This window comes from Equus caballus, chromosome 27 (genome assembly GCF_041296265.1).
Source record: "Equus caballus isolate H_3958 breed thoroughbred chromosome 27, TB-T2T, whole genome shotgun sequence".
NCBI lineage: Eukaryota > Metazoa > Chordata > Mammalia > Perissodactyla > Equidae > Equus > Equus caballus.
In genome coordinates, this window is record NC_091710.1 from 29,042,670 (window position 1) to 29,062,929 (window position 20,260).

The 20,260-nt window shown below is 41.8% G+C and overlaps 2 protein-coding genes and 1 non-coding gene across 4 annotated transcripts; 1 reads left to right on the top strand and 2 right to left on the bottom strand.

The window, feature by feature from the left end:
* Window positions 1-361: 361 nt before the first annotated feature.
* On the top strand, window positions 362-11,736 carry TTI2 (TELO2 interacting protein 2). Of its 2 annotated transcripts, XR_002804454.2 has the most exons (8): window positions 543-2,630; window positions 3,761-3,947; window positions 4,476-4,568; window positions 5,911-6,098; window positions 6,177-6,320; window positions 8,559-8,721; window positions 9,664-9,846; window positions 11,539-11,736. XR_002804454.2 is itself a non-coding variant. In XM_005606334.4 (7 exons), the coding sequence occupies exons 1-7, from the start codon at window positions 1,984-1,986 to the stop codon at window positions 9,766-9,768; spliced, it is 1,527 nt and encodes a 508-aa protein (XP_005606391.1). In that variant the 5' UTR covers window positions 362-1,983; the 3' UTR covers window positions 9,769-9,866. The 2 variants fall into 2 exon arrangements, 1 of the variants encoding a protein (XP_005606391.1); XM_005606334.4 differs by lacking the exon at window positions 11,539-11,736 and having other exon boundaries at window positions 362-2,630; window positions 9,664-9,866.
* LOC111770981 (small nucleolar RNA U13) lies at window positions 1,119-1,222 on the bottom strand. Its single transcript, XR_002804482.1, has one exon. It is a non-coding gene; the product is annotated as a small nucleolar RNA U13 (small nucleolar RNA).
* Window positions 7,799-19,715, bottom strand: MAK16 (MAK16 homolog). Its single transcript, XM_001494394.7, has 10 exons — window positions 19,254-19,715; window positions 16,857-16,906; window positions 16,655-16,764; window positions 16,484-16,548; window positions 16,130-16,281; window positions 15,326-15,380; window positions 12,341-12,415; window positions 11,507-11,620; window positions 10,675-10,740; window positions 7,799-10,484 (listed from the first exon to the last, which is right to left on the bottom strand). The coding sequence occupies exons 1-10, from the start codon at window positions 19,266-19,268 to the stop codon at window positions 10,290-10,292; spliced, it is 897 nt and encodes a 298-aa protein (XP_001494444.1). The 5' UTR covers window positions 19,269-19,715; the 3' UTR covers window positions 7,799-10,289.
* Between the last annotated feature and the right edge of the window lie 545 nt (window positions 19,716-20,260).

Consider the following 20,260-nt stretch of genomic DNA (forward strand, 5'->3'; position numbering starts at 1 on the left):
AAGCAGTTTACATATATTTAACTCCTTTATTTCTCATAGCAATCCTAGCTAGGAACTATTATTACCTACATTTTACCGTTAAAGAAAGGAAGGCACAGAGAGGTTACCGAACTTTTTTGCCCAAGGTCACACAGCGAACCAGGGAGGGAGGGGGCAAGGAAGGAATCGCAGTAGGATACGCAGATAGGATATTTGAAAGGGTACATCTTGAAGATGGGACGAAGTGCTGTAAGTCTCCCTGCACCGTGAACCACCACCCCTGGGAGGAGACCCTACTCCTGACATCTCCCTCCTTACGCACACACATGCGCGCGCGCACGCCAAGATCAGGAGATTCCCGCAGGGCTTTCTCTTGACTCCTGGGGACCCTGAGACCGGAGAAATCCCCAGGCCAGCAGGCGACCGGCTGAACGCACCGTCGGGCTGAGCCCACCCGCCGGGCAGCGCAGGTCTGAGCGGCGGCGGCGAGGAGGCGCGGGGCTTCCGGCTGAGGGTCCCTCCCCGCGACGCCGGCTCTCCGACCCTCCCCGCGCCGGACGCGCGTTGCTCTGCGCTCCTGCCCACGCCTTGGCGCGAAGGGAGCGTGCTTCCCGGGCTCCCACGACGCAGTCGGAGCTATGTGAAGTCACGGACACAGTCCCACAGGTGGCCAGCCACCGTGACCGGCCCCTGGGGAACCCAAGGTCGTTTGACCCAGCCCCACCCTCAGGGAACCCGCAGCGAGGGGGACAAGCAGTGCAGACGTCGCAGGAGACGGGCTGGGGCAACGGGGCCGCAACCTCAGCCCCGCGCGGCTGCCCGGGAACACGTGGCCCCAGCCGGCTCCCCAGACCGGAGCGCCCACCACCTCCCAAGAAGCCCCGCGACGAAGGGGCCACAGGCGGGTTAGCGATTCGACGCTTAACGCAGGTGGATCTTTAAATGCCTGCGTCTACACACTTAGAGAAGCTAACTCCAAAGAAAACCCACTGAAATCTGGGCAACCTAGACGTTAAAAAAAACCAACAGACAAAGCTAACAGGAAAACACAAAAGCAACAACAAAAGAACAGCAACAACCAACTTAAAACAAACACTAACAAAAACGACGATGATAATGATGACGATCCTTCTAGTTCACGTCAGATGGGTAATGTGCCCACGTCGTAACAAGGTTTGTGGGTGGCACATGTCACACAGCCGCGTGAACACCCAATCATCACGCTCATGAACTACAAAAGGATCACAATAAGGTTGCTGTCACAGAACCCTGGGGATGGCCCACGGACTTTTAAGAAAGGGTGACAGATGTCGTCCATATATATTCAGACTTCACGTATAAGAAGATCCTGTACATTTTTAAGACTATCTCCAATATTCCGTGATTTCTCTTGTGTTTCTACCTTAAAAGTGAAAGCACAAAACAAATCAGCGAGCGGATTATTGTCTATGCAAATTTTCTCCATAGCTCCACCTTTTTTGAACCTGGATCTCTACGGCTTTACGACACTAGGTCGTGAAATGACGAAGCGTTGCCGCCACTATTGGCGGAAGCTAGCCTTATGCTTTGCGGCAACGGCGTTAGCGAGGTTCGGGTGTTGTTAGGCACGTTGTGCGGGAAGGGCTGCGGGAACCGGTGACCGTGTTCGTGTCGTGCCTTCATGCTTTAGGGATTTATTTCTTGAACTCTTTTTTTTTTTTGAGTCCTCAAAAAGGCAAGAGTAGTTTCTTCGCTTCGCTGTTGGGAGGCTGCGATTCCGTTACTCCCAAAGAGGACTCTTTCTTGCAAGCGTTCCCTTGCACGCACTTTACTCTTAGGCTGGTGAGACTCGCCCTCCCTCCTCCAAGACGTCTCGCTGTTTTGTTTGGTTTTAGTTTTGTTCTTTGAGAGGATTCCATCCTCCGGCTTTCCTTCCCTATTTTTCCTTCCTTCCTTCGCGCATCCCCGCCCGCCCCCATCCCCCTCCTCTGGGAGAGACCAGCCCTCACCGCCGCCGGCTGAGGAATGGAGCCTCACGGCTGTCGGGAGTGCCCATCGCGGGAAGGCTCGTCCTTGCCTGGAGAGCGGGCTTCCTCCGACCTCGGACAGGCCTTGTCCCAGATTTTGCACCATCTTAGCGGCCTGGATTCCCGACGTGGCAAGGCCAGAAATGCAGCTCTGCAGGACCTCAGTGCTCTGATAGAAGCCACAGAGGGTGATGAACTGTTTGGGGGGAGTGGCACATCGCTCCGCGGAATGCCCGAGATGCTGGGGCAGGTGGCAAAAGCCCTGGAGAAGTATGCAGCCCCACCCAAGGAGCAGGGAGGTGGAAGCGATGCTCACTCTGAAGTGGCCGAGAAAGCGGCAGCGGTTGGGTTACTGTTTCTTAAGCTATTGAGGAAAGTTGGGGCTGCCGAGAATTCCTTGGTTTGCCCTGCCCGGAAGGCATGCCTCCGTCTCTTGGCGGGACCCATCTATATTTTTGCCGTCTCGCACAGCTTGGAGCAAGCATGGACCAGCCCAAGATCGCAGGACGTTGCTGGACAGGTGCTCGCCTTACTGCTTCAAGTTACTGAGTGTGCTTCTGTGGCGGGATTCCTCCACGGAGAAAATGAGGATGAGAAAGGGAGATTTACTCTGATAATGGGACTTCTCAAACCCGATTTGAATAAGTGAGTATCCCTGCCGAAAGGGCCACCGGCTTGAGCTTCAGCCCACTGTTTTGGAATGTGAGAGCTCAGAGGAACCTTAGTTTCTTTATGAGTAAGATAAAGGTGTTCTAATAGCTGATCTCTTAAGGCCCAGAAGGTTATGATTTGCTGTAAGTGACAACTAGATAATGGCAAATTCGACATTAGAACCCGGCGCTTCAGACTCCATTTTCTAGTGCTCTTTCCAGTCCTTATTTCGACTGCCCTGGCAATTGGAAGTTCTGTCCCATTTATTTAGACGTACCTTTCTTGAGTTAGGTGAGGATGGGATTTGGGGGAGGATTTAAACTTAGGGTTTGAATTTAAACTTAGAGATCTTGAAACTCAGCGCTAGTTATTAGATAGGGATAGTTATTAGATACGGAAGCAATGTTTGGGATGTAAAAATGAAAGCCCTTTAGATTGCTGTCAGCTAAAGTATTTTCTGTGAGTTTCCACTTGCTACTTTGTTAGTATTTGTAACGCTGGAGTGATTAGAAAAAAAACGTGTACTTAACTGTCATTTTACCAGGAACTTGGAGTTAAAATTTAAGGCTCAGTTTTGAGGCAGTCTGGGGCTTCTTGTTATTGCTTCTGAGGAGGACCGGGTCAGACAGCCTCTCTGAACCTCAGTTTCATTATTTGTAATATGAAGATAATTTTACCTATTACACAGTTATTTTGAAGATTGAGTAATGTGTGTAAACTCACTTTATAAGCTGTAAATTGCTCTTCAAATATTGATTCATTTGCTCTCTTGATAATAATAATACTGAAGGCATTTCCTTTACTCCTCTCTCCTTCCTCAACATGTCCTCACTGTAACCACCACTACCAGCACCACAGATCCTTTACATAGCTGTGGTTATAAATTGCTACTTCTCATTGGATGAGCTTTAGACAGAGCCCTGGGTGATTCTTAAATGCATTTAGTGTAAGTTCTTTGAATTATTTTGATCTAAATCTTAAAATCTATGTTATAATATCGAGTTATCTTATGTGGGATGTGTTGTTTTTCAAGGATAAGAAAGTGCTCTGTTAAGCTTCAACTGGTTAATTTTCTTTGCTAGTTAACACCATGTCACTTAATGTAGTTTCACATTTCCATTTAGGGAAACCTGGAAGAATAACCCTGCCACCAAACATGTTTTCTCGTGGACTCTGCAACAGGTCACTCGACCCTGGCTGAACCAGCATCTGGAAAGGATACTTCCCCCATCATTGCTCATCTCAGATGACTATCAAACTGAGAACAAAATCCTGGGTGTACACTGCCTCCATCACATTGTGCTTAACGTGGTGAGCAGCCTCTGCTCTCTGTCATCTGGATGGATGGGACAAACTGCCTCATCAGGGCCGTTCTCATTCATGATATCACTATTTTATTGTTGCTTATGTTAATATCTTTTATTAACTGGCTTTCTATTCATGCTGTTGTGTAACTAAATTCACTTATTTATGTTTTTTTCTCTTTATATTTTTCCTCTGCCAACCTGGTAGAGGTTGTATCTCATAGGTAATACATATGAGAAACATGGGCCATTATTATGCACATAAGGCATGGGGCATTGTCAAACTGAATAATTCGACCTTGAGTAATTAACAATTGACCTTCAAGGAGCAAAAAAAAAAAATCAGAAACTGAAAGGGATTATACCCAAATGTCCAAGCTATTACTCAAGGAAACTTTTTTTTAAACTGTGTACAGAGAAGTAGAGAGAATGGTATAATAAATCCCATGTGCCCATAATTCAATTTCAGAAATTACTCAACATTTTGCCAACCTTAGGAAACTTTCTTTTCATTGGGCGATTTGTCTGATTGCAGCCAGCTGCTGATTTGCTTCAGTATAACAGGGCCCAGGTCGTATACCATGCCCTTTTCAACCACCTGTACACACCGGAGCACCACCTCATCCAGGTAATTGTCGGATCCGTTCATGACTGTGAGTCTGAGTTCTCACGTTTGAGTAGAAGGTGGCGTTATGTGAATCAGAATACTTGAGAAACCTTTTCCTCTCTTGGAAAGTGAGGCTGACAACTAAAAGCCCTTGCCAAGCTGAAACTGTGGAGGTGGCAAGTGACTAGTGAAGATATCTCAGTACCAAGCAGGCATCCACATTCTTGAATCTCTACAGAAAAGCCAGTGTTTTGTCCTCATCTGGGTCAGTTACGTATCACTCAGGGGCAGCTTTATGTCTGGAAAAGTTCTATTTTTATTTATTTAAGTGTCCTTCTTTCTGGGCTGCTTTATATTGAAAAACACACTTAAAACTCCTTGTGTGTTGGATATTTTAGTGTCATGTATTCTTTCATCCAGTAGACATTGAGTACCTACTGTGTGCCAGTAACCATTGTAGGTTCCGAGAGTGAATGAATCAGACAAGGTTTCTGCCTTTAAGAAACCCCTTGGAGAGACATTTATGTAAATATATGTACTGTATATGTAAATACAGTAGGGAGTGATAGGTCTGTAGAAAGAGGGTTGTGTCAGTGCGGTGGGTGTCCAGCAGTAGGCATGTAACCAGCTTTGGTGTTGGGGTGGAGGATTCGGGAAGGAGGTGATATTTGCTTATGAAGGATGAAAAGGAGTTTCTTAGGAGGGGAAAGAACATTCTGAAGACAGAAGAAACAAGTTATATAAAATTAGAGGTAGAAATAACCTTGATTCTTATTTTATGCCTGCCTCTCCCACACCTCACCCTGCCACCTTCCTTTTTTAAATAATATTTTAGGTTTGAGTATCCAGGTACTAAGAGCCAAAGGGTTAGGGCTCTTGAGATGGTAATTTAAAAAAAAAAAAACTAAGAGAAAACCCAAAGATCTCAGGAGAGCTAACGGGGATCACCTACACTCTGAAGCTTCAGATAGGATGGTCAAATTGGATACAAATTAGGACCCTCTTAGACTATTTGGGAGCAGTTTTATTGTAAGTACATGTAAATATCACTTAGATTTAGTAATTCTTAGACTCCTAAAATTTGAGTTAAAGTTTCAGCTCTGCCATTCTTCCCATTTTAAAGATTAGCAAAGAACAGTCTGGAGGAGAAGGTATTAACTTACTTGAGACTGTCAGATGGAGATAAAGAATGTAAAAAGAAAATTGAAAATATAAAGTAATATACAGTCATTATTGTGAGTATCTTTTAGAATTCTATGACATGGACCCCAAGGAGAGTAGATTAATGAAGTTACTGGAAAAATCAGTAAGTGTTGTGAATACAAATCGATGACTACAGTTCCCTGCCATTACTTCCTCCTAGGCTGTGCTCCTGTGTCTGTTGGATTTATTCCCTGTCCTGGAGAAAGGCCTCCACTGGAAGGGAGATGCAGCTCGACCCACCACACACTGTGATGAGGTACTGCAGCTGATCCTGACCCACATGGAGCCAGAGCACCGCCTCCTCTTACGCAGGACCTACGCGAGAAACCTACCAGCCTTTGTGAAGAGGCGAGTCCCTGGGCTGCTGGTCTGGCTGTACTCCTCAACTTCATCTCTGTGGGATTACATTTTCTCTGTTGTTTCTAGGTTGGGGATCCTAACTGTCCGGCACTTGAAGAGGCTGCAACGAGTCATCATTGGTTATCTGGAGGTTTATGATGGACCAGAGGAGGAGGCTAGATTGAAGATACTGGAAACCCTAAAACTTCTCATGCAGTATACATGGCCCAGGTATACCAACCAAGCAGAGAGTTGTGCTAAGAGGGGCAAAACTCAGCCAATTTTCTCTTCAGAACTTGCCCAGATATACTTTCAGTACAAAGTATTAAGGACATGCCATATATTTGAATACCTCCTATTTTTACACACCTGTTGGATTTTGAATAGAAAGTGGCATTTAAATGATAAAATATACCTGTAGTTACTTCAGGTGTATATCGCTCTAGATTTGTAATACATATTAGCATTTTAAAGGACATTTAGGAGAGTTACCATAGACTTGCTTAACTTCGTTCATCCCAGTGTTTCTTCAGTCTGATTGAGAATGGAATACTTTATAGCACATTATTGAACATCTGCAAAGCACTGATTAGGAGAGTACTAATTTAGGGTATGATTGCTTAGAAAGCATGTCAGCTCTGGCTTGAGGTAGGTGTCAGGATCAGTAAACTGGAACCCAAACGTATTGAGTCAGCAAAAGGCTTTCTTGCATGAAATAACGAAGTCTAATTCAGCTGGAGAGTCCAGTGCCTCAACAACATACGTACACAAATAGTCCCCGACTTACTATGGTTTGACTTAATGATTTTTTGACTTTGCAGTGGTGCAAAAGCTGTGCACATTCACTAGAAACTGTATTTCGAATTTTGAAGTTTGATCTTTTCCCGGGCTAGTGCTGTGCAATAGGATCCTATCTCGTGAGGCTGGGCAGTGAGCTGCAGCCCTTAGTCAGCCCCATGATCACAAGGGTGAACAACCCATACACTTGGAAGCATTCTGTACCCACACCACCATTCTGTTTTTCACTGTCAGTACAGTAGTCAATAAATTACATGGTATTCAACACTTTTTATAAATAGGCTTTGTGGTAGATTATTTTGCCCAACCGTAGGCTAATGTAAACATTCTGAGATCATCCAAGGTAGGCTAGGTGTATTAAATGCATTTTCAACTTGATATTTTCAGTTCAATGGATTTATCAAGCTGTAACTCCATTCTAAGTTGAGGAAGATCTACATATCTGTTCTTAACTGTATTCTCTCATTTCCTTATAATGTACCTGACAGTCACATTTGTAACTAGGTTGCATTTAGTTAGTTACTGTCTTTCTCCCCTACTGAACCATATGCTCCAGGAGGATGGAAGACCACATTGGTATACTGAGAATACTCAAGTTTACTCAGTACCTGGTATTAAGTACACAAATATTTGAGAAATGAATAGACTGGATTAGAACGAATAGATGGATGAATGAAATTGATTCTGATTAATACTGTCAGTCCTTTAAGAGCAGAGACGAAGATTCCAAGTACAGATCAGTGAGCAAATGTAGGGAGGTTAGAAGATGGATGTCATCTATGGAGGGGGCGGGGCCTAGGGAGTGGGAAACAGTGGATTGTATGTTGAATGATGACAGGTGGAGGGCTTAGTGGCACACAAATTATAGAATGCTGCTTGGTATCTTTTAGATCAAGATAAAGGACGCCAACTTTTCCCAGTCACATTTCTGTCCAGAAATGTGGTTTATTATGTATATTTTCACATTACAAGTTATTTTTCATCTTCTATTAAGGCTTTGTTTTTTATTGTGATTAAAAAAATACAAAATTTACCATTTTAAAGTATACAGTTCTGTGGCATTAAATACATTCACAATTTTGTGCAACAATCACCCCTATTTTGATTCTGAAAAAGTCCATTTCCAGAACTTTTTCATCCATATAGAAACTTTTAGAAAGACTAAGTAGAACAGGCTGGGCTTAACTGATGGTAATCTAGGATCTGGAATTAAAATGACAGAAAATTCAAATTGACAGTTAAGTCCCAGAAGCCACGGTTATTTCCCTCACTCTATTTTTAACTTCCAGGCCTGAGACTGCATAAAAGTTGAAGGACTATGGGCCATCTCCTGTTCTTTGGCTGAAAGTACAGGCAGGCCCCTGGTAAGGGAAAGTCCCAGTTCTCCCTTTCCAGGGGAGACTGTTTCCTTCCAGTAGAACCGAGCTTCTGGAGGGAAGCAGTGTATTCCTTGACAGGCCAGTGGTTCTGTATGTGGGTAATCTTGTAGAAAAACATAGAGGGCTTGAAACTAAGAAATCTGGAGTCTGGTCTCTAGTTCTGCTTTCAGCTCTGTGGTCTTCAGTTCCTTCATTTATGAAATGAGGACTTTTATACTAGATGGCCTTTGAAGTCTCTTTTAGACTTAATATCCTGATTTAGAGTTTGAATAGTTTTTCTTTTTGATTCCAGAGTTTCCTGTAGACTTGTGGTCTTATTGAAGGCTCTCTTGAAACTGCTATGTGATGTAGCAAGGGATCCAAGTCTCACACCTGAGCCTATTAAGAGCGCCTTGTTAGAGGAGGCCACAGACTGCCTGATTCTCCTGGACCACTGCTCTCAAGGGCGGGTGAAGGTAAGGGACAGTCTGCAGCTCCATTCTCGTTAGGTCTCATTATCCTTAGGTGATTCTTACGATTGATTATAATTTACTCTTTATGTGCCTGACCAAGTCTGTAAATGAACATGGAGGGTTCAGGTCTCCACCCCTGAGCCCTCTACCGTTCAGAAGTTCGATCAATACCTATTCTTCCTTTAAGGCTATTCAGAACCATTTAGACCAAAGGGCAAGAGGATCAGCAGATGTCTCTGGGGAGAGGACAGAGAATGGGCAAAAGGATCATGATCAAGAGTTTATAAAATTTAAGTTCTGTTCTAGTTGTCTGAATAATAATAATAATAAAAAGATGAAATAATGGGCTATAAGCCACCAAGGAGTAACAATATAAATAGATTAGCTCAGATACCAGAAATGTTTCCTGTTTTTCAGGGGCAACTATGTTTTCCCATATTTTTTTTGTTCATATGAGAATTCTTCCTTTGGTCTCATATGCCACAAAAGTTAACTTCTCAAAGCCATCGCATATAATAGCTATGTGTGTATTTATATATACTTAATAAACTATTGCCACATTTCTTATCCCACTGAGAAATCTTCAATTGAAAGTTATAAAGCAGCATGAAAAGAAATTCGTATCTTCAAAATATTTTGAGATAATATAGTTTGTTGTGTTATTAGTTTATTCAAATTATTTCATCTTGGCTCTTGAATCTCAGGCAGTTTTCAGGCCCTAAATCCTCTCTCATCCACTTTGGCTGGTATTGAGCTGCTGCTTCATGAACCAGCAGGACATTTCCAAGCATGCCAGCAGTTTTTAAAGTTACAGCTGTTCTGTGAGCTGTCCCCTAGTGTCATGTATTCTGTCCTTTTGAGTATGGTACCAAGAAAGAAGAACCAAGGTAAAAGGGAAGGAAGTAGCAAAACAACAATCAAACCCTGCTTGGTTTCATGTTTCAGGGTCTCCTGGCCAAAATTCTCCAAAGCTGTGAGGACAGTAAGGTGGTGACCTGTCTCAGAAAAGTGCAGCAGGCTTCGGAAGGCGCTCCCGGCGATGGAACTTAACATTTGTACGAATTTCCTGAAGAGGAAAGGATTTTCTTTCTATTCCAGTTGTATAAATGTGATTATTTAAGGAAAAAGGTATTTTTATACAAACAGTATAATTTAGATCTGTGTCCTTTTTTCCTTTTACTCTCAAAGAAGTAGGGAAAGGAGAACAAGAAAAAATTGAAATCCAGACATTTCTAAATAAAGTTCGGGGGGAAGACAGCAAGGAAAGAGGGGGAGTGGGTAGCATTTAGAATTTAAAAATATTTACACCCACAAACTCATCTGTTAAGCTTCTTGGGTTCAAGCTGTTACTTCAACACATATGCCAATGCTATAAAAATACTGTGTTCACAATTTAAGGCTTTCCTCCACTCTTTCAGATTTCTTGCCAGAAGTGGCATAAATATTAAAAACACAAATACTGTGTTAAATACAACATAAAGAGCAAAATCTGGAGGTGTGTATGTGCTTAAGATAAAAGAAAGGAAGAAGTTCAAAATGTTCAGTCCTGTTTATAAATGTCTGACAGGAAATCACGTGGTTTTGGCCTTGTCCACAGGCTCTGTCTCCTGTTCATACTCTATCTCTACGTATGCTCGTTTTCTCCGCAAAGGTCCTTTCAAAGGCGTTTTGCCTTTGTGTTTGGCATCAAGGGCCTTTTCTTCTTCCTCACTGGAGGATTTATCATCCTGATCTTCATCACTGCTGGCATCCAGTTTATCCATATCCTAATGTGGGGAGGGAAAAAATAAAACAGGAGAAGATGCTAGATTCATCCCCCAAACTTCATTATCCTCTCAATTTAGAACAAACTAGAGAATTTATCTGCCTCTGTGTGTTCAGAAACCCTCATTATTTTGGGGTGTTTTAGTTTTTTTGCTGAAGGCCAAAGGACAATTTTTTACCCATAAATCTCACCTCAAAATCACTTATGTCACTCTCATCAACCTCATCATCTTCCACAAACTCTCTCTTTCCCACCTCCTAAAATAAAACATATTGTTAGGTTCAAAACACCTAATGAATTCAGCTTAGACATAGGGTTCTATTCTTTGATAAATAAGTGCATAAGTAACACAAACAGAATCAGAGTCTACTTACAAGGCAACTAGAATCTACTTATTTCCAAGTTTAATACTGTTGAATTAAAAACACTGTAGGGATATCAGTTCTCATGCCTGATTTAAATCATTGCAGGTGAGACATCTTCATTTTAATTGGTTAAAATCAGTATACAGGAAGGGATTTATAAACAGTTCTCTGTAAATTCAACTAAAACTATAATTTTAAAAATCGAAAATAGTTTACTAATAGGACAACTACACCTATGCACCTATGTGAGTGTACCACGTTGATTAAGTACCTACTTACTAAATCTGCCCTTTTCCTAAAAATACTATCACTCAGGTACTTCTCCTATATTAATAGTAAGATTAAACTCTTTGTAAATTTCAGTAGGTTCCTTACAGTATATTCCATCAGCCAATGAGGAGTCTTCATTTGTCATCTTGCAGGAAAAATTTTAGAATGCCAATAAATAAGATTAAAATTGTCAATGCAGAGTTTGTTGGCTGAACGTGGAGAACAAAGCAGCCACTACTGAACCAAAATTAATCTCATGATAGGAAAAAATGACCAATTAATTATTTTTGGTTAGGGGACAGAAAATGATATTCTGTCTCAATTACATAAAAATAGATCTAGTCTTATAGATTACTGCTTGACAAAGCAAAACACAAACAAGGCTTACTTCATCATCATCTTCATCATCTTTTTCCTCAGCATCCGAAGAGTCACTCCCTGCCTCCTGCTGCTCCAGGGCCTTGTCAAAGGCATGAATGGGGAAGTTGTAGATGTCGCCATACTGAAGAATGTAAACAGAGACTGGCTTTAACTACATTTGGATCATACACTTAAAGTCCACTGTCTGACAAGCATATTACTTTTATCTCAGTGATTAAATGAGAATAGTTAAATTGAGTAATATTTCTATATTGTTTTCAAGCCTAGAGCTGGCAATGTCTTAAAAAGCCCATTTTGACATTTAGTTGTTACTGGTTAACACCAAACAGGTAACTTCTATGAAGGATAGAAACAGATCACTTAAAATTTAGCAGTCTATAAAACCCGTGGATTGGAACAAATATAATTTTGCTGACCAAGAGGAAACAATAAGGAAAAAGTAAACTTTATTCATGTTTTCTCTGTAAAGGACACATTCTTAGAATAAAACTTACTTTAAAGAAACTTAAAAGACTAGGATAATAGGAGGATCAAAACTGTATGGCTTTTATACAGACATCTGGAATTGCTGCATTTGGGGACAGGAGTTGGGAATAAGGGCAAAAGGGCAAGGTCTCCTATACTGAATGGAGTAACAGGGCAGCCAAGGCAAGTCAGGTACTTGCGCCAGTGAAGCAATGTGAGGAAGCCAGGGCCTATATGATAGTTATTTTATTCCAGAAATAAAATCAAGGTGAAGATCTTTAAGAATAAAACACATTTCCCACTATTCCACATTTCTTAGCATGATACTACCACCTAAAAAATAAAATTTGTACCCTAAGGCTCCTAACTTTCTCACCGTATCTTGTTTCAGCCTCTCCAGCAATTCCTTCTCAATGGCATTGTCCAGCTGAGCAGCGATTAATGCCTTTTCCTACAAGACAAAAAAGAGCAAACCCATTTACTTCATTAGGACTCATGTTTTGGCCTGTTTAAGTGGAAGAAACCAAGTTTTGATAAGAAAGAAAATATAATCACCTTTTCCCTCCTGCTCTTGGGCTTCTGCCTCTCCAACCAGATATATTTCTTCTTTTCCCCCCCTCAAACTTTGTTGTGAAGCTTTGAATTTTAAAGATCCCTATGGTTTTATAAACAGCATTCTAAATTAACTTCTAACAAAGCCTTTGATCAACATACAAAGCAGGTAGGCCTATATACATTTAAGTGTCTCAGAAAAGTAGCAATCCTGAAGCAGACTTTGTAAAAGCTGAGAAAAGGGAGCAGAGACTTTTACTCATTTATATTTTCTAAAACCATTAGATTCCATGTGATAGAAAGAGGAAAAATCTCTTCCTTCAATGATCTCTCATGGGAGATGACACATGGCATCAACCTGTACCACCCACAACCAAAACATAAAAATCTATACCTTTCTAGCCTAAGATTGTGCAGCAATTTGATAGTGAAAATCCTAGAGGATTTTTACAGTGCTACATGTTGAAGCTACGTGAGAATGATGAACAGTGTGTGGGCTAAGTCGCAGTGCAGGGAGATGGGGCACACAGATCAGTTAAAAGGCTACTGCGATGTTCCTTATTCTCTACAGTGGGTGCTTACCCTCAACGGTCATCCACTGAGATTTAGCAAGAAAATACTCAAAACTACTTTTTCCTTTAGAAATTAAGTGTTACAAATATTTTTTATGCCTACTGACATTGGTGCCTTGACTCTGTCCATAAAGCCAATAGTTGTGTGTCAGATACAGTGACCAAGATATCCCGAGGGAGAAATAGTGCACCAAGTTTGACAGTGGTGATCTCACTCCTTTATTCAGAATATTACAACATGTAGCTATTTGTTTCCTTGTTTATGTGGATTTAGAGATGATACTGAATAGTTTGTAATAAGATAGGGAGTAGTTACAAAGGTGTGCTGGTTATTTAATGGTTTAGTAATTAAAAACAGCTGTGAACTTAAAGAACCATCCATTTTTCACGAAAAAATGTTCCATATTTGCCACCCTCTTCTAAGATGACAAATCGATGTCAGTGGTATGTAATATAGCAGAAGTTTTAAAAAATAAACACTCTGTTCTTTCAAGAGAGAGACAATATTTTAATAGGCTGAAAGAAATTGTTTTTTTGAAGAAAAAAAAAAAAGACCTGTTCTATGGATAGAACATTTTAAGAGCAAGTGATTACATCTATATGTGACATTGCTGAAAACATGTGTCTCTTGTAAAAACTGCAATCACATACTTAAACAATTTGGAAATAGAATTTTCCAACCCATTTAAAAATCTTCCAAATCTACTTTCTTTTTTTTGAGGAAGATTAGCCCTGAACTAACATCTGCTGCCAATCCTCCTCTTTTTGCTGAGGAAGACTGGCCCTGTGCTAACATCTGTGCCCATCTTCCTCTACTTTATATGTGGGATGCCTGCCACAGCATGGCTTGACAAGTGGTGCGTAGGTCTGCACCTGGGATCTGAACCAGCAAACCCTGGACCAAAGCAGAACATGCAAACTTAACCGTGGCACAAATCTACATTTTTCAGAGGGCTTCAAACTTATTTGGTAAAAATAAAAAATTTAATTTCTTCTGAAAGGTTTGGAAGAACAGCAGCTTGACAGTCAAGGAAGATGAAAACTCACTAGGCAGATTTGAACAAAAACATCTGTGTAACAGGTGGTGGAGAAGGAAAAATGAAAAGCAAGCGCTTAATGCAAGCACTCCAGAGCGCACTGCTCTATGTATCTCAGACATCTGTCACTTATCATGGCCCTTAAAGAGAAATTTATACTCGGCAAAAACAAAATGTTCATTTCACATCACAAACTATTATTTATAGTATACCTATTAGTGCAAGTAGACATGTATAATAACATTTATAAATAATATATTGGGGAATATGTCTAAAAATTTTATTGATTGTGGAGTATCAAAAAAGTTTCAAGACCAATGATATAACAGATTTACAATACAGAAATCTATGTGATTAATGGGAACAAAAGCATCAAGATTATTAAGGTCACTTCTTGATAGGATATGACAAATGGTCACGCAGATGTCTGTTGGTGGAAGGGAGGTAAGCAAAGCAAATCCCTAGAATCTATGACTGAAAATCTGAACTTGTCAGGAAGAGCTAATTCCTGGGTCTTGAAAAGCATAAGAAAGTTCAGGTTAAGTGAGGTCCCAGTGAGGCAGAGAGGCAGGCTTGCTTTCTGAGACAAGGGCTGGAGTTTCCTCACAAGATTTTCCAGGGATAGCACAATATTAGCACACTACTCATTACTTTAGTAACACCACCACCCAGTTTACTTAAAGAAACAAATGATCCTGATCGATTCCTTACCAGCTACTTCAAAATCCAAAAAACTCAGTTTAGTGGCGAGTATGACCTGAATTGACATGAGGCTACTTAAAAACAGTTTTTAAAAATTCCATCTAGTGTGAACATTCTTGTATTTCACTGAGGAACTACTAGCGTGTTTGATTAGAATGCTCAGACTCTGCTGAGGGTAATACATAATATGTAACATAGGCAACACATTAAATCTGAATTCTGAAACATCTGACCTCCAGAATTTCAGACAAGGAGCTGTGGATCTCTATTTAAGGTATTCTTTCTGCTCTCTATTACATATATCCCTAAAACACCCGTATTTTAACCTGCCCTGAAAGTCATAATCTTAAGATATGGAAAATCAGATATCTTATTCATTAGTTAACCGCTACCCAGAGCAGTTCATAGACAATGATGACTGAGTCTTTCTCATTGGCCCTGCCTACCAGCTTTACCCTCAATGAAAACAGAGACGCTATAAATATCAGAGTAAGTTACCTCTCTTCTTTTTTCCCTCCGCTCCACCTTTTTACTCAAAGGAACGAGTTTCCTCCTATGGGAAATAAAACACATCATCAGAGAATCCAAGTACATGTGCTTTGTGTTCCTTTAAAAAAAACTAGACGAAGAAAGGATTGTAATCAATTTCGTAGGGCTCAATACAGCAAGATTATATAGTTAAAATTTTCTAGAAATTTAATGCTATAAGCAGTCAGACATTCTTACATATATTTTAACGTGGCTGGTTTCATTTTCTTTGGTCATTCTGAGACTTGCGAGGGCATCCATTATGCTAAGAGGAATGCTTCAGTGAACTACGAAAAAGGAATTTTCTGTAGAAGACTGACATCTTTAGCATTCTATGCAGGTCACAATGGAAAATATTAGAGCCTAATGCTCCTCAAGAAGGTATTTAATTAATTCTGTGGATTTCTTACCATTTTTAAAAATTAGCTTTCAATGAACCTAGAGTAAAGTTCTTACATTCCTGTTTATTCACATTTTATAGGTCATTTTCAGATCCCTAATTTTAAGATTCCTTCAGGGGGTTATAAATGAAATTTTCTGAAGCTGATTTTCAGACAGGGAGGGAAAATCAAGTTGTACTAAACTGTTTTAAAAATCCTGGAAAATCAAAGGGCACGACTTTAATCAAAAAAGTTTCTTCTTAGCATGTCATGAAAGATTATCCAAAATTGAATTTAACAGAAAGCATTACTAGAGGTTTCACAATCTCTCAGCTTCATAACATGATCCATAGAAAGATAGATTTAGAAATAAATGAATGATCCAAATACTTACTGTCGCTTTAGTGTAAGTTTTCGAATTCGAATTAGGTACTGGGTGATCTTGGTGAATCTTTGCTTACATTTGTGTCGAATGAAACGAGGCCAATAAATCAGATTTTCATCTATTTGCTCCAGTGCTTTCTCATAGTTTTTATGAAGCCGGACCTATCAAATGGAAAAAGGAAGCTTGAAGGGCGAGGGTAAATGATCAGGTCTTCACTGTTAACGACACCTATGGGGCCTTATGAGGATGGCTTCCACAGTTCAATCTACGTGTGGTCAAGGAGGAGAGACGAGCATGTGGCATTTGTGCTCCTGATCAATATAACCATTGTATGGACATGTAGTTGTATGTCCCAAGTCTTACCCGTTCCCAGAGACGCCTAGGAAAAGCTGCTCGTTCTATAACCTTCATATACAAGTAGCACTGTCCTGGAGGATGAAGTAAATACCTTTATTATTATTTACAGAGAGACCAAAGAATATCCTTTTAAAAGCTGTTGAGTAGTTCCCATGCAAGTTAAAACTGGGGAGTCACCTTTCTCTTCTTTGACAGTAGCATACTGACTGTTTGCCAGGGGACAGGATGACCGATTACACAGTCCAGTCAGGCTGTATTCATTTCTGCAAAAGCCCTGAGTCTTGGTTCTAGAATGGGAGGAAAAAAGCAAAAATTCTAAGATGGGTTACCAAGAGGGCAACTGAAGAACTCTTTGTCCAAGATGCATATTTAGACTCGCCTTATTTTGAAGGAACAAAATTGCTTGTTTCCTAGTGTATCCCAGATAACCTGCAAGACAAAGGAAAAACACACTTCAATTGCTCTGACGCAAACTGGCATATTAATCCAAGAAAATAATGCCCTAGGGCAGTGCCCTGCTTTACTGAAGGAAGGAGTCTTTGAGGAATGAGACAAGGAAGAAACGTTTTGTAAACAGTATGACATGTTTTCCTTTCTTTACAAATAACAGATTCTTGTAGAAAAAGTAAATACAAATTAGCAATAACCATAACCCCCATTACCCAAAGATAAAATTTCATTAGTGTTTTGTAAATATTTTTTGATACGTAGGTACGTTCCACCAGTATGCCTGTGAATATTTTTAGCAAAAATGAGATCATATTATATACATTTTCTAACTTTCCTTTTTTACTTACTATTTTCATTATCCATTGTTGAAGGCTACACGCAGTACTAGATTTTTGGATATACATACCATAATTTTATCTCATTAAGGGCAAGGAAAATCAACTATTGCTATCCTCCACTAACCAATATGCTCTATTCATTTAGCACTTATTCTAACTTAATTTATGTAAGGCACTGACATCCCTAAGTCCTGACACACAAGAGGCACCCAAGTATTTGTTGAATGAAGGAAGGTATAGTCCTTAAAGAGTTTTATCTGTCTGGTTAAGGAGAAAAATACGTAAGCAAAGCATCGCAAAGCAGCAGTCTAAGTGCCACAACAGAGGCATGTAAGAGTCCGAGAGCCTTTGAGACAGCTGCTTCGAGGAACCAGGAGAGGCTTTCAAGCAGTTAAAGGGAAAAATACACAGAAGTGTGAAAAATGGGGCAGCATTTTGGGAATTTTGTAAGATATGTGTTGGGGGGGTAGTGGGGTGGAGGATGGTAGGAAATAGCTAAGAGGAAATGAAACGGGAAAAGCAGGAGCTCATTCTGGCTTGCAGCTTTAAATCTCATCTCTACGTTGATGACTCCCAAACTGTCATCTCCCGAGCACTAGACTCGTGTATACACACCTAGAGGCCTACTTGACATCTCCACTTGGATGTCTAAAAGGCACCATGCACACTAACACGTCCAAACGGAGTCCTCAACTTCACACCTCTCCAAAGAATACCGTGTTCCTCCCCCAGTATTCCCGTCTCAATTAATGAAACCACCTTTGGACTATTTGTTCAAACCCAAAATCCTTTGATTTCTCCTTTTTCATCTTCACTTAATCCGTCACCACGTCTTGCTGGTGATCCTGATAAAACAGACCACTAACCATCCACTGCTTTTCATCTCCACCATTACACCTTAGCTGAAGCTACTTTCATCATCCTCTAGTCTCCTTGCTTTCATCCTTTCTCTCCTTCAGAAGCCTCTCACACAACTATAGAACTTTTCACAAACATAAATCAGATGTCATTTCCCATTAAAAGCCCTAAAAACGCTTCCCGTAGTCTACATGACCTTGCCCTGGCAAGCACATCCAACTTCATTACCTCTCTCTCTTCCCTTGATTCCTCTAGCACAGCCACACTGGTGTCTTCTATCATATTCCCTCCTCTCTTACCTCCAGATCTTTGTACTTTACTCTTCCTGACAGGATTGACTGCTTTTCCCTCAGCCCCTCAGTGGCTGATTCGTTCTCATCATCTAGGTCAGCTCAAATAACTTCTATTCGGAGAAGCCTTCCCTGATCAGCCCCATCTGAAGGGGTGTCTCCCAATTACTCTCTGTCATCACCCCTGGTCTTTCCTTTACAGTATTATTACAAAGTGCCATTGTTTTTATCTGTTCACTTGTTTACTAACTGTAAACAAGGAGACATCCCCACGAGAGCGCTCCAGGAAAGCAGAGGTCTTTGGTCCGGCTTATTAACAACCTAATCTCCAGTAATTACCACGATGCACACTGCAAGCACTTAAATATTTCTCCAACAAATAACTTAGTGAAGGAATCTAAGATGCTTCTGAAATTTTGACTGGGGCAGACAGCAGAGCAAACGTAAAGAAAAATCTAACAGAAAAAGCAGATAGAAAAGTAACGTGCAAATGGATGAAAAGGATCCTTAATTTGACGTCTAAACCTCGCCGTACCGCCCCCACCCCCGCCTCCCGAGTCCCCAAGTCCACATTCAAAGTCCCTCACTGCCAGGCACGAAGGACTGGACACGCCGACCCTGTCACGGAGGTGGCGGTGGGCTGGCCCCTGAGCCCCGCTCGGGCAGCGGGCTGGAGGGCCCGGGGAGACACGTGAGAGCCCCACGCTCGGGGTTCTGGAAGCCTCGCTTCCGGAGCGACACGAGGCAAATGACCAGCTGAGTATGTGGCTCCTGAGTCGCCTAAGTGGGCGAGACACTCTGCGTAAACCCCGGGTGGCACAGCAAAAGGAAGAGACTCACATCATCAGACTGCATGCTGTCGGCGCTTCAGCGTGCAGCTCCGAGCCAGGTTCCGGGAACAGCCATGCTTCTTCCGGAGAATCACTTCCGGGAAGCCTCGTCTCACCTATCGCGAGAATTCTGATTGCCCAGCCGTGCACAGCGCCTCCTGGCGGTCTAACTCCCGCCGCGCTTCCGCGTTTTCCGCCAAGTCCGGGCAGTCCCCGGGCGCCCGCGCAGCGTGGGGCTTGTCCCCGAGCTCATTCTGGGAGTGTACACCCGGTTGATGGTGCCGTACGGCCCCGTGCTGAGTCGGCTGAGTCCCGGAGCCCCGAGGCCGAGGACGCCGGTGTGGCCGGTGACGGTCCCTGTGTACTGGCGGCCTGGCTCTCCCGGCGGCCTCTTCCCTGCCGGGCGGGGCGCGCGGGGCGGCGCGGCTTGGCTCCCGCGGCCGGTCGGTGCCGCCCAGACTCGGTCCCTTCTAACCCGGGCCCCCCACTCCCGCCCCGCTCCTCCCCCTCCCCCCGCAGACACTCGTGTTTGTGCAGTGTTGGGTCCTGGCTTTTGAAATTCATCCATCAGACAATATTTCAAAAGACTTTCTGAAAGACTGTCAGCTTTTTCCTGCTTATTTTGACAGGGGAAAAAGAAAACCTTTACTAGCTCATATCGTTTTTCAAAAGAAAGGCGACTTTATTTAATACCAAAAGAGTAAGAGAGGCACAATCTCAGAATAAGGATGGACCCTTAATTTGCATATCACATTATAAAATAATTCAGTACATCATAAATGTAATTTTGCTGCATGCAGGTGAAAACTACGAATTAGAACCACCCTGGTGGAAAGCACTGATTTAGCACTGGTTTTTGGAGCCAAATTTAGGTTATAAAAACCAACTGTGGTTTACTAAATATCTTTGGGCAAGTCACTTAATCTTTATCAAACTGTTTCCCATTTGAAAAATGCGGGTATGGGAGGACTAGAGGTATATTAAATGCATAGTTTATTTTGCTTCAAATGGCAAATA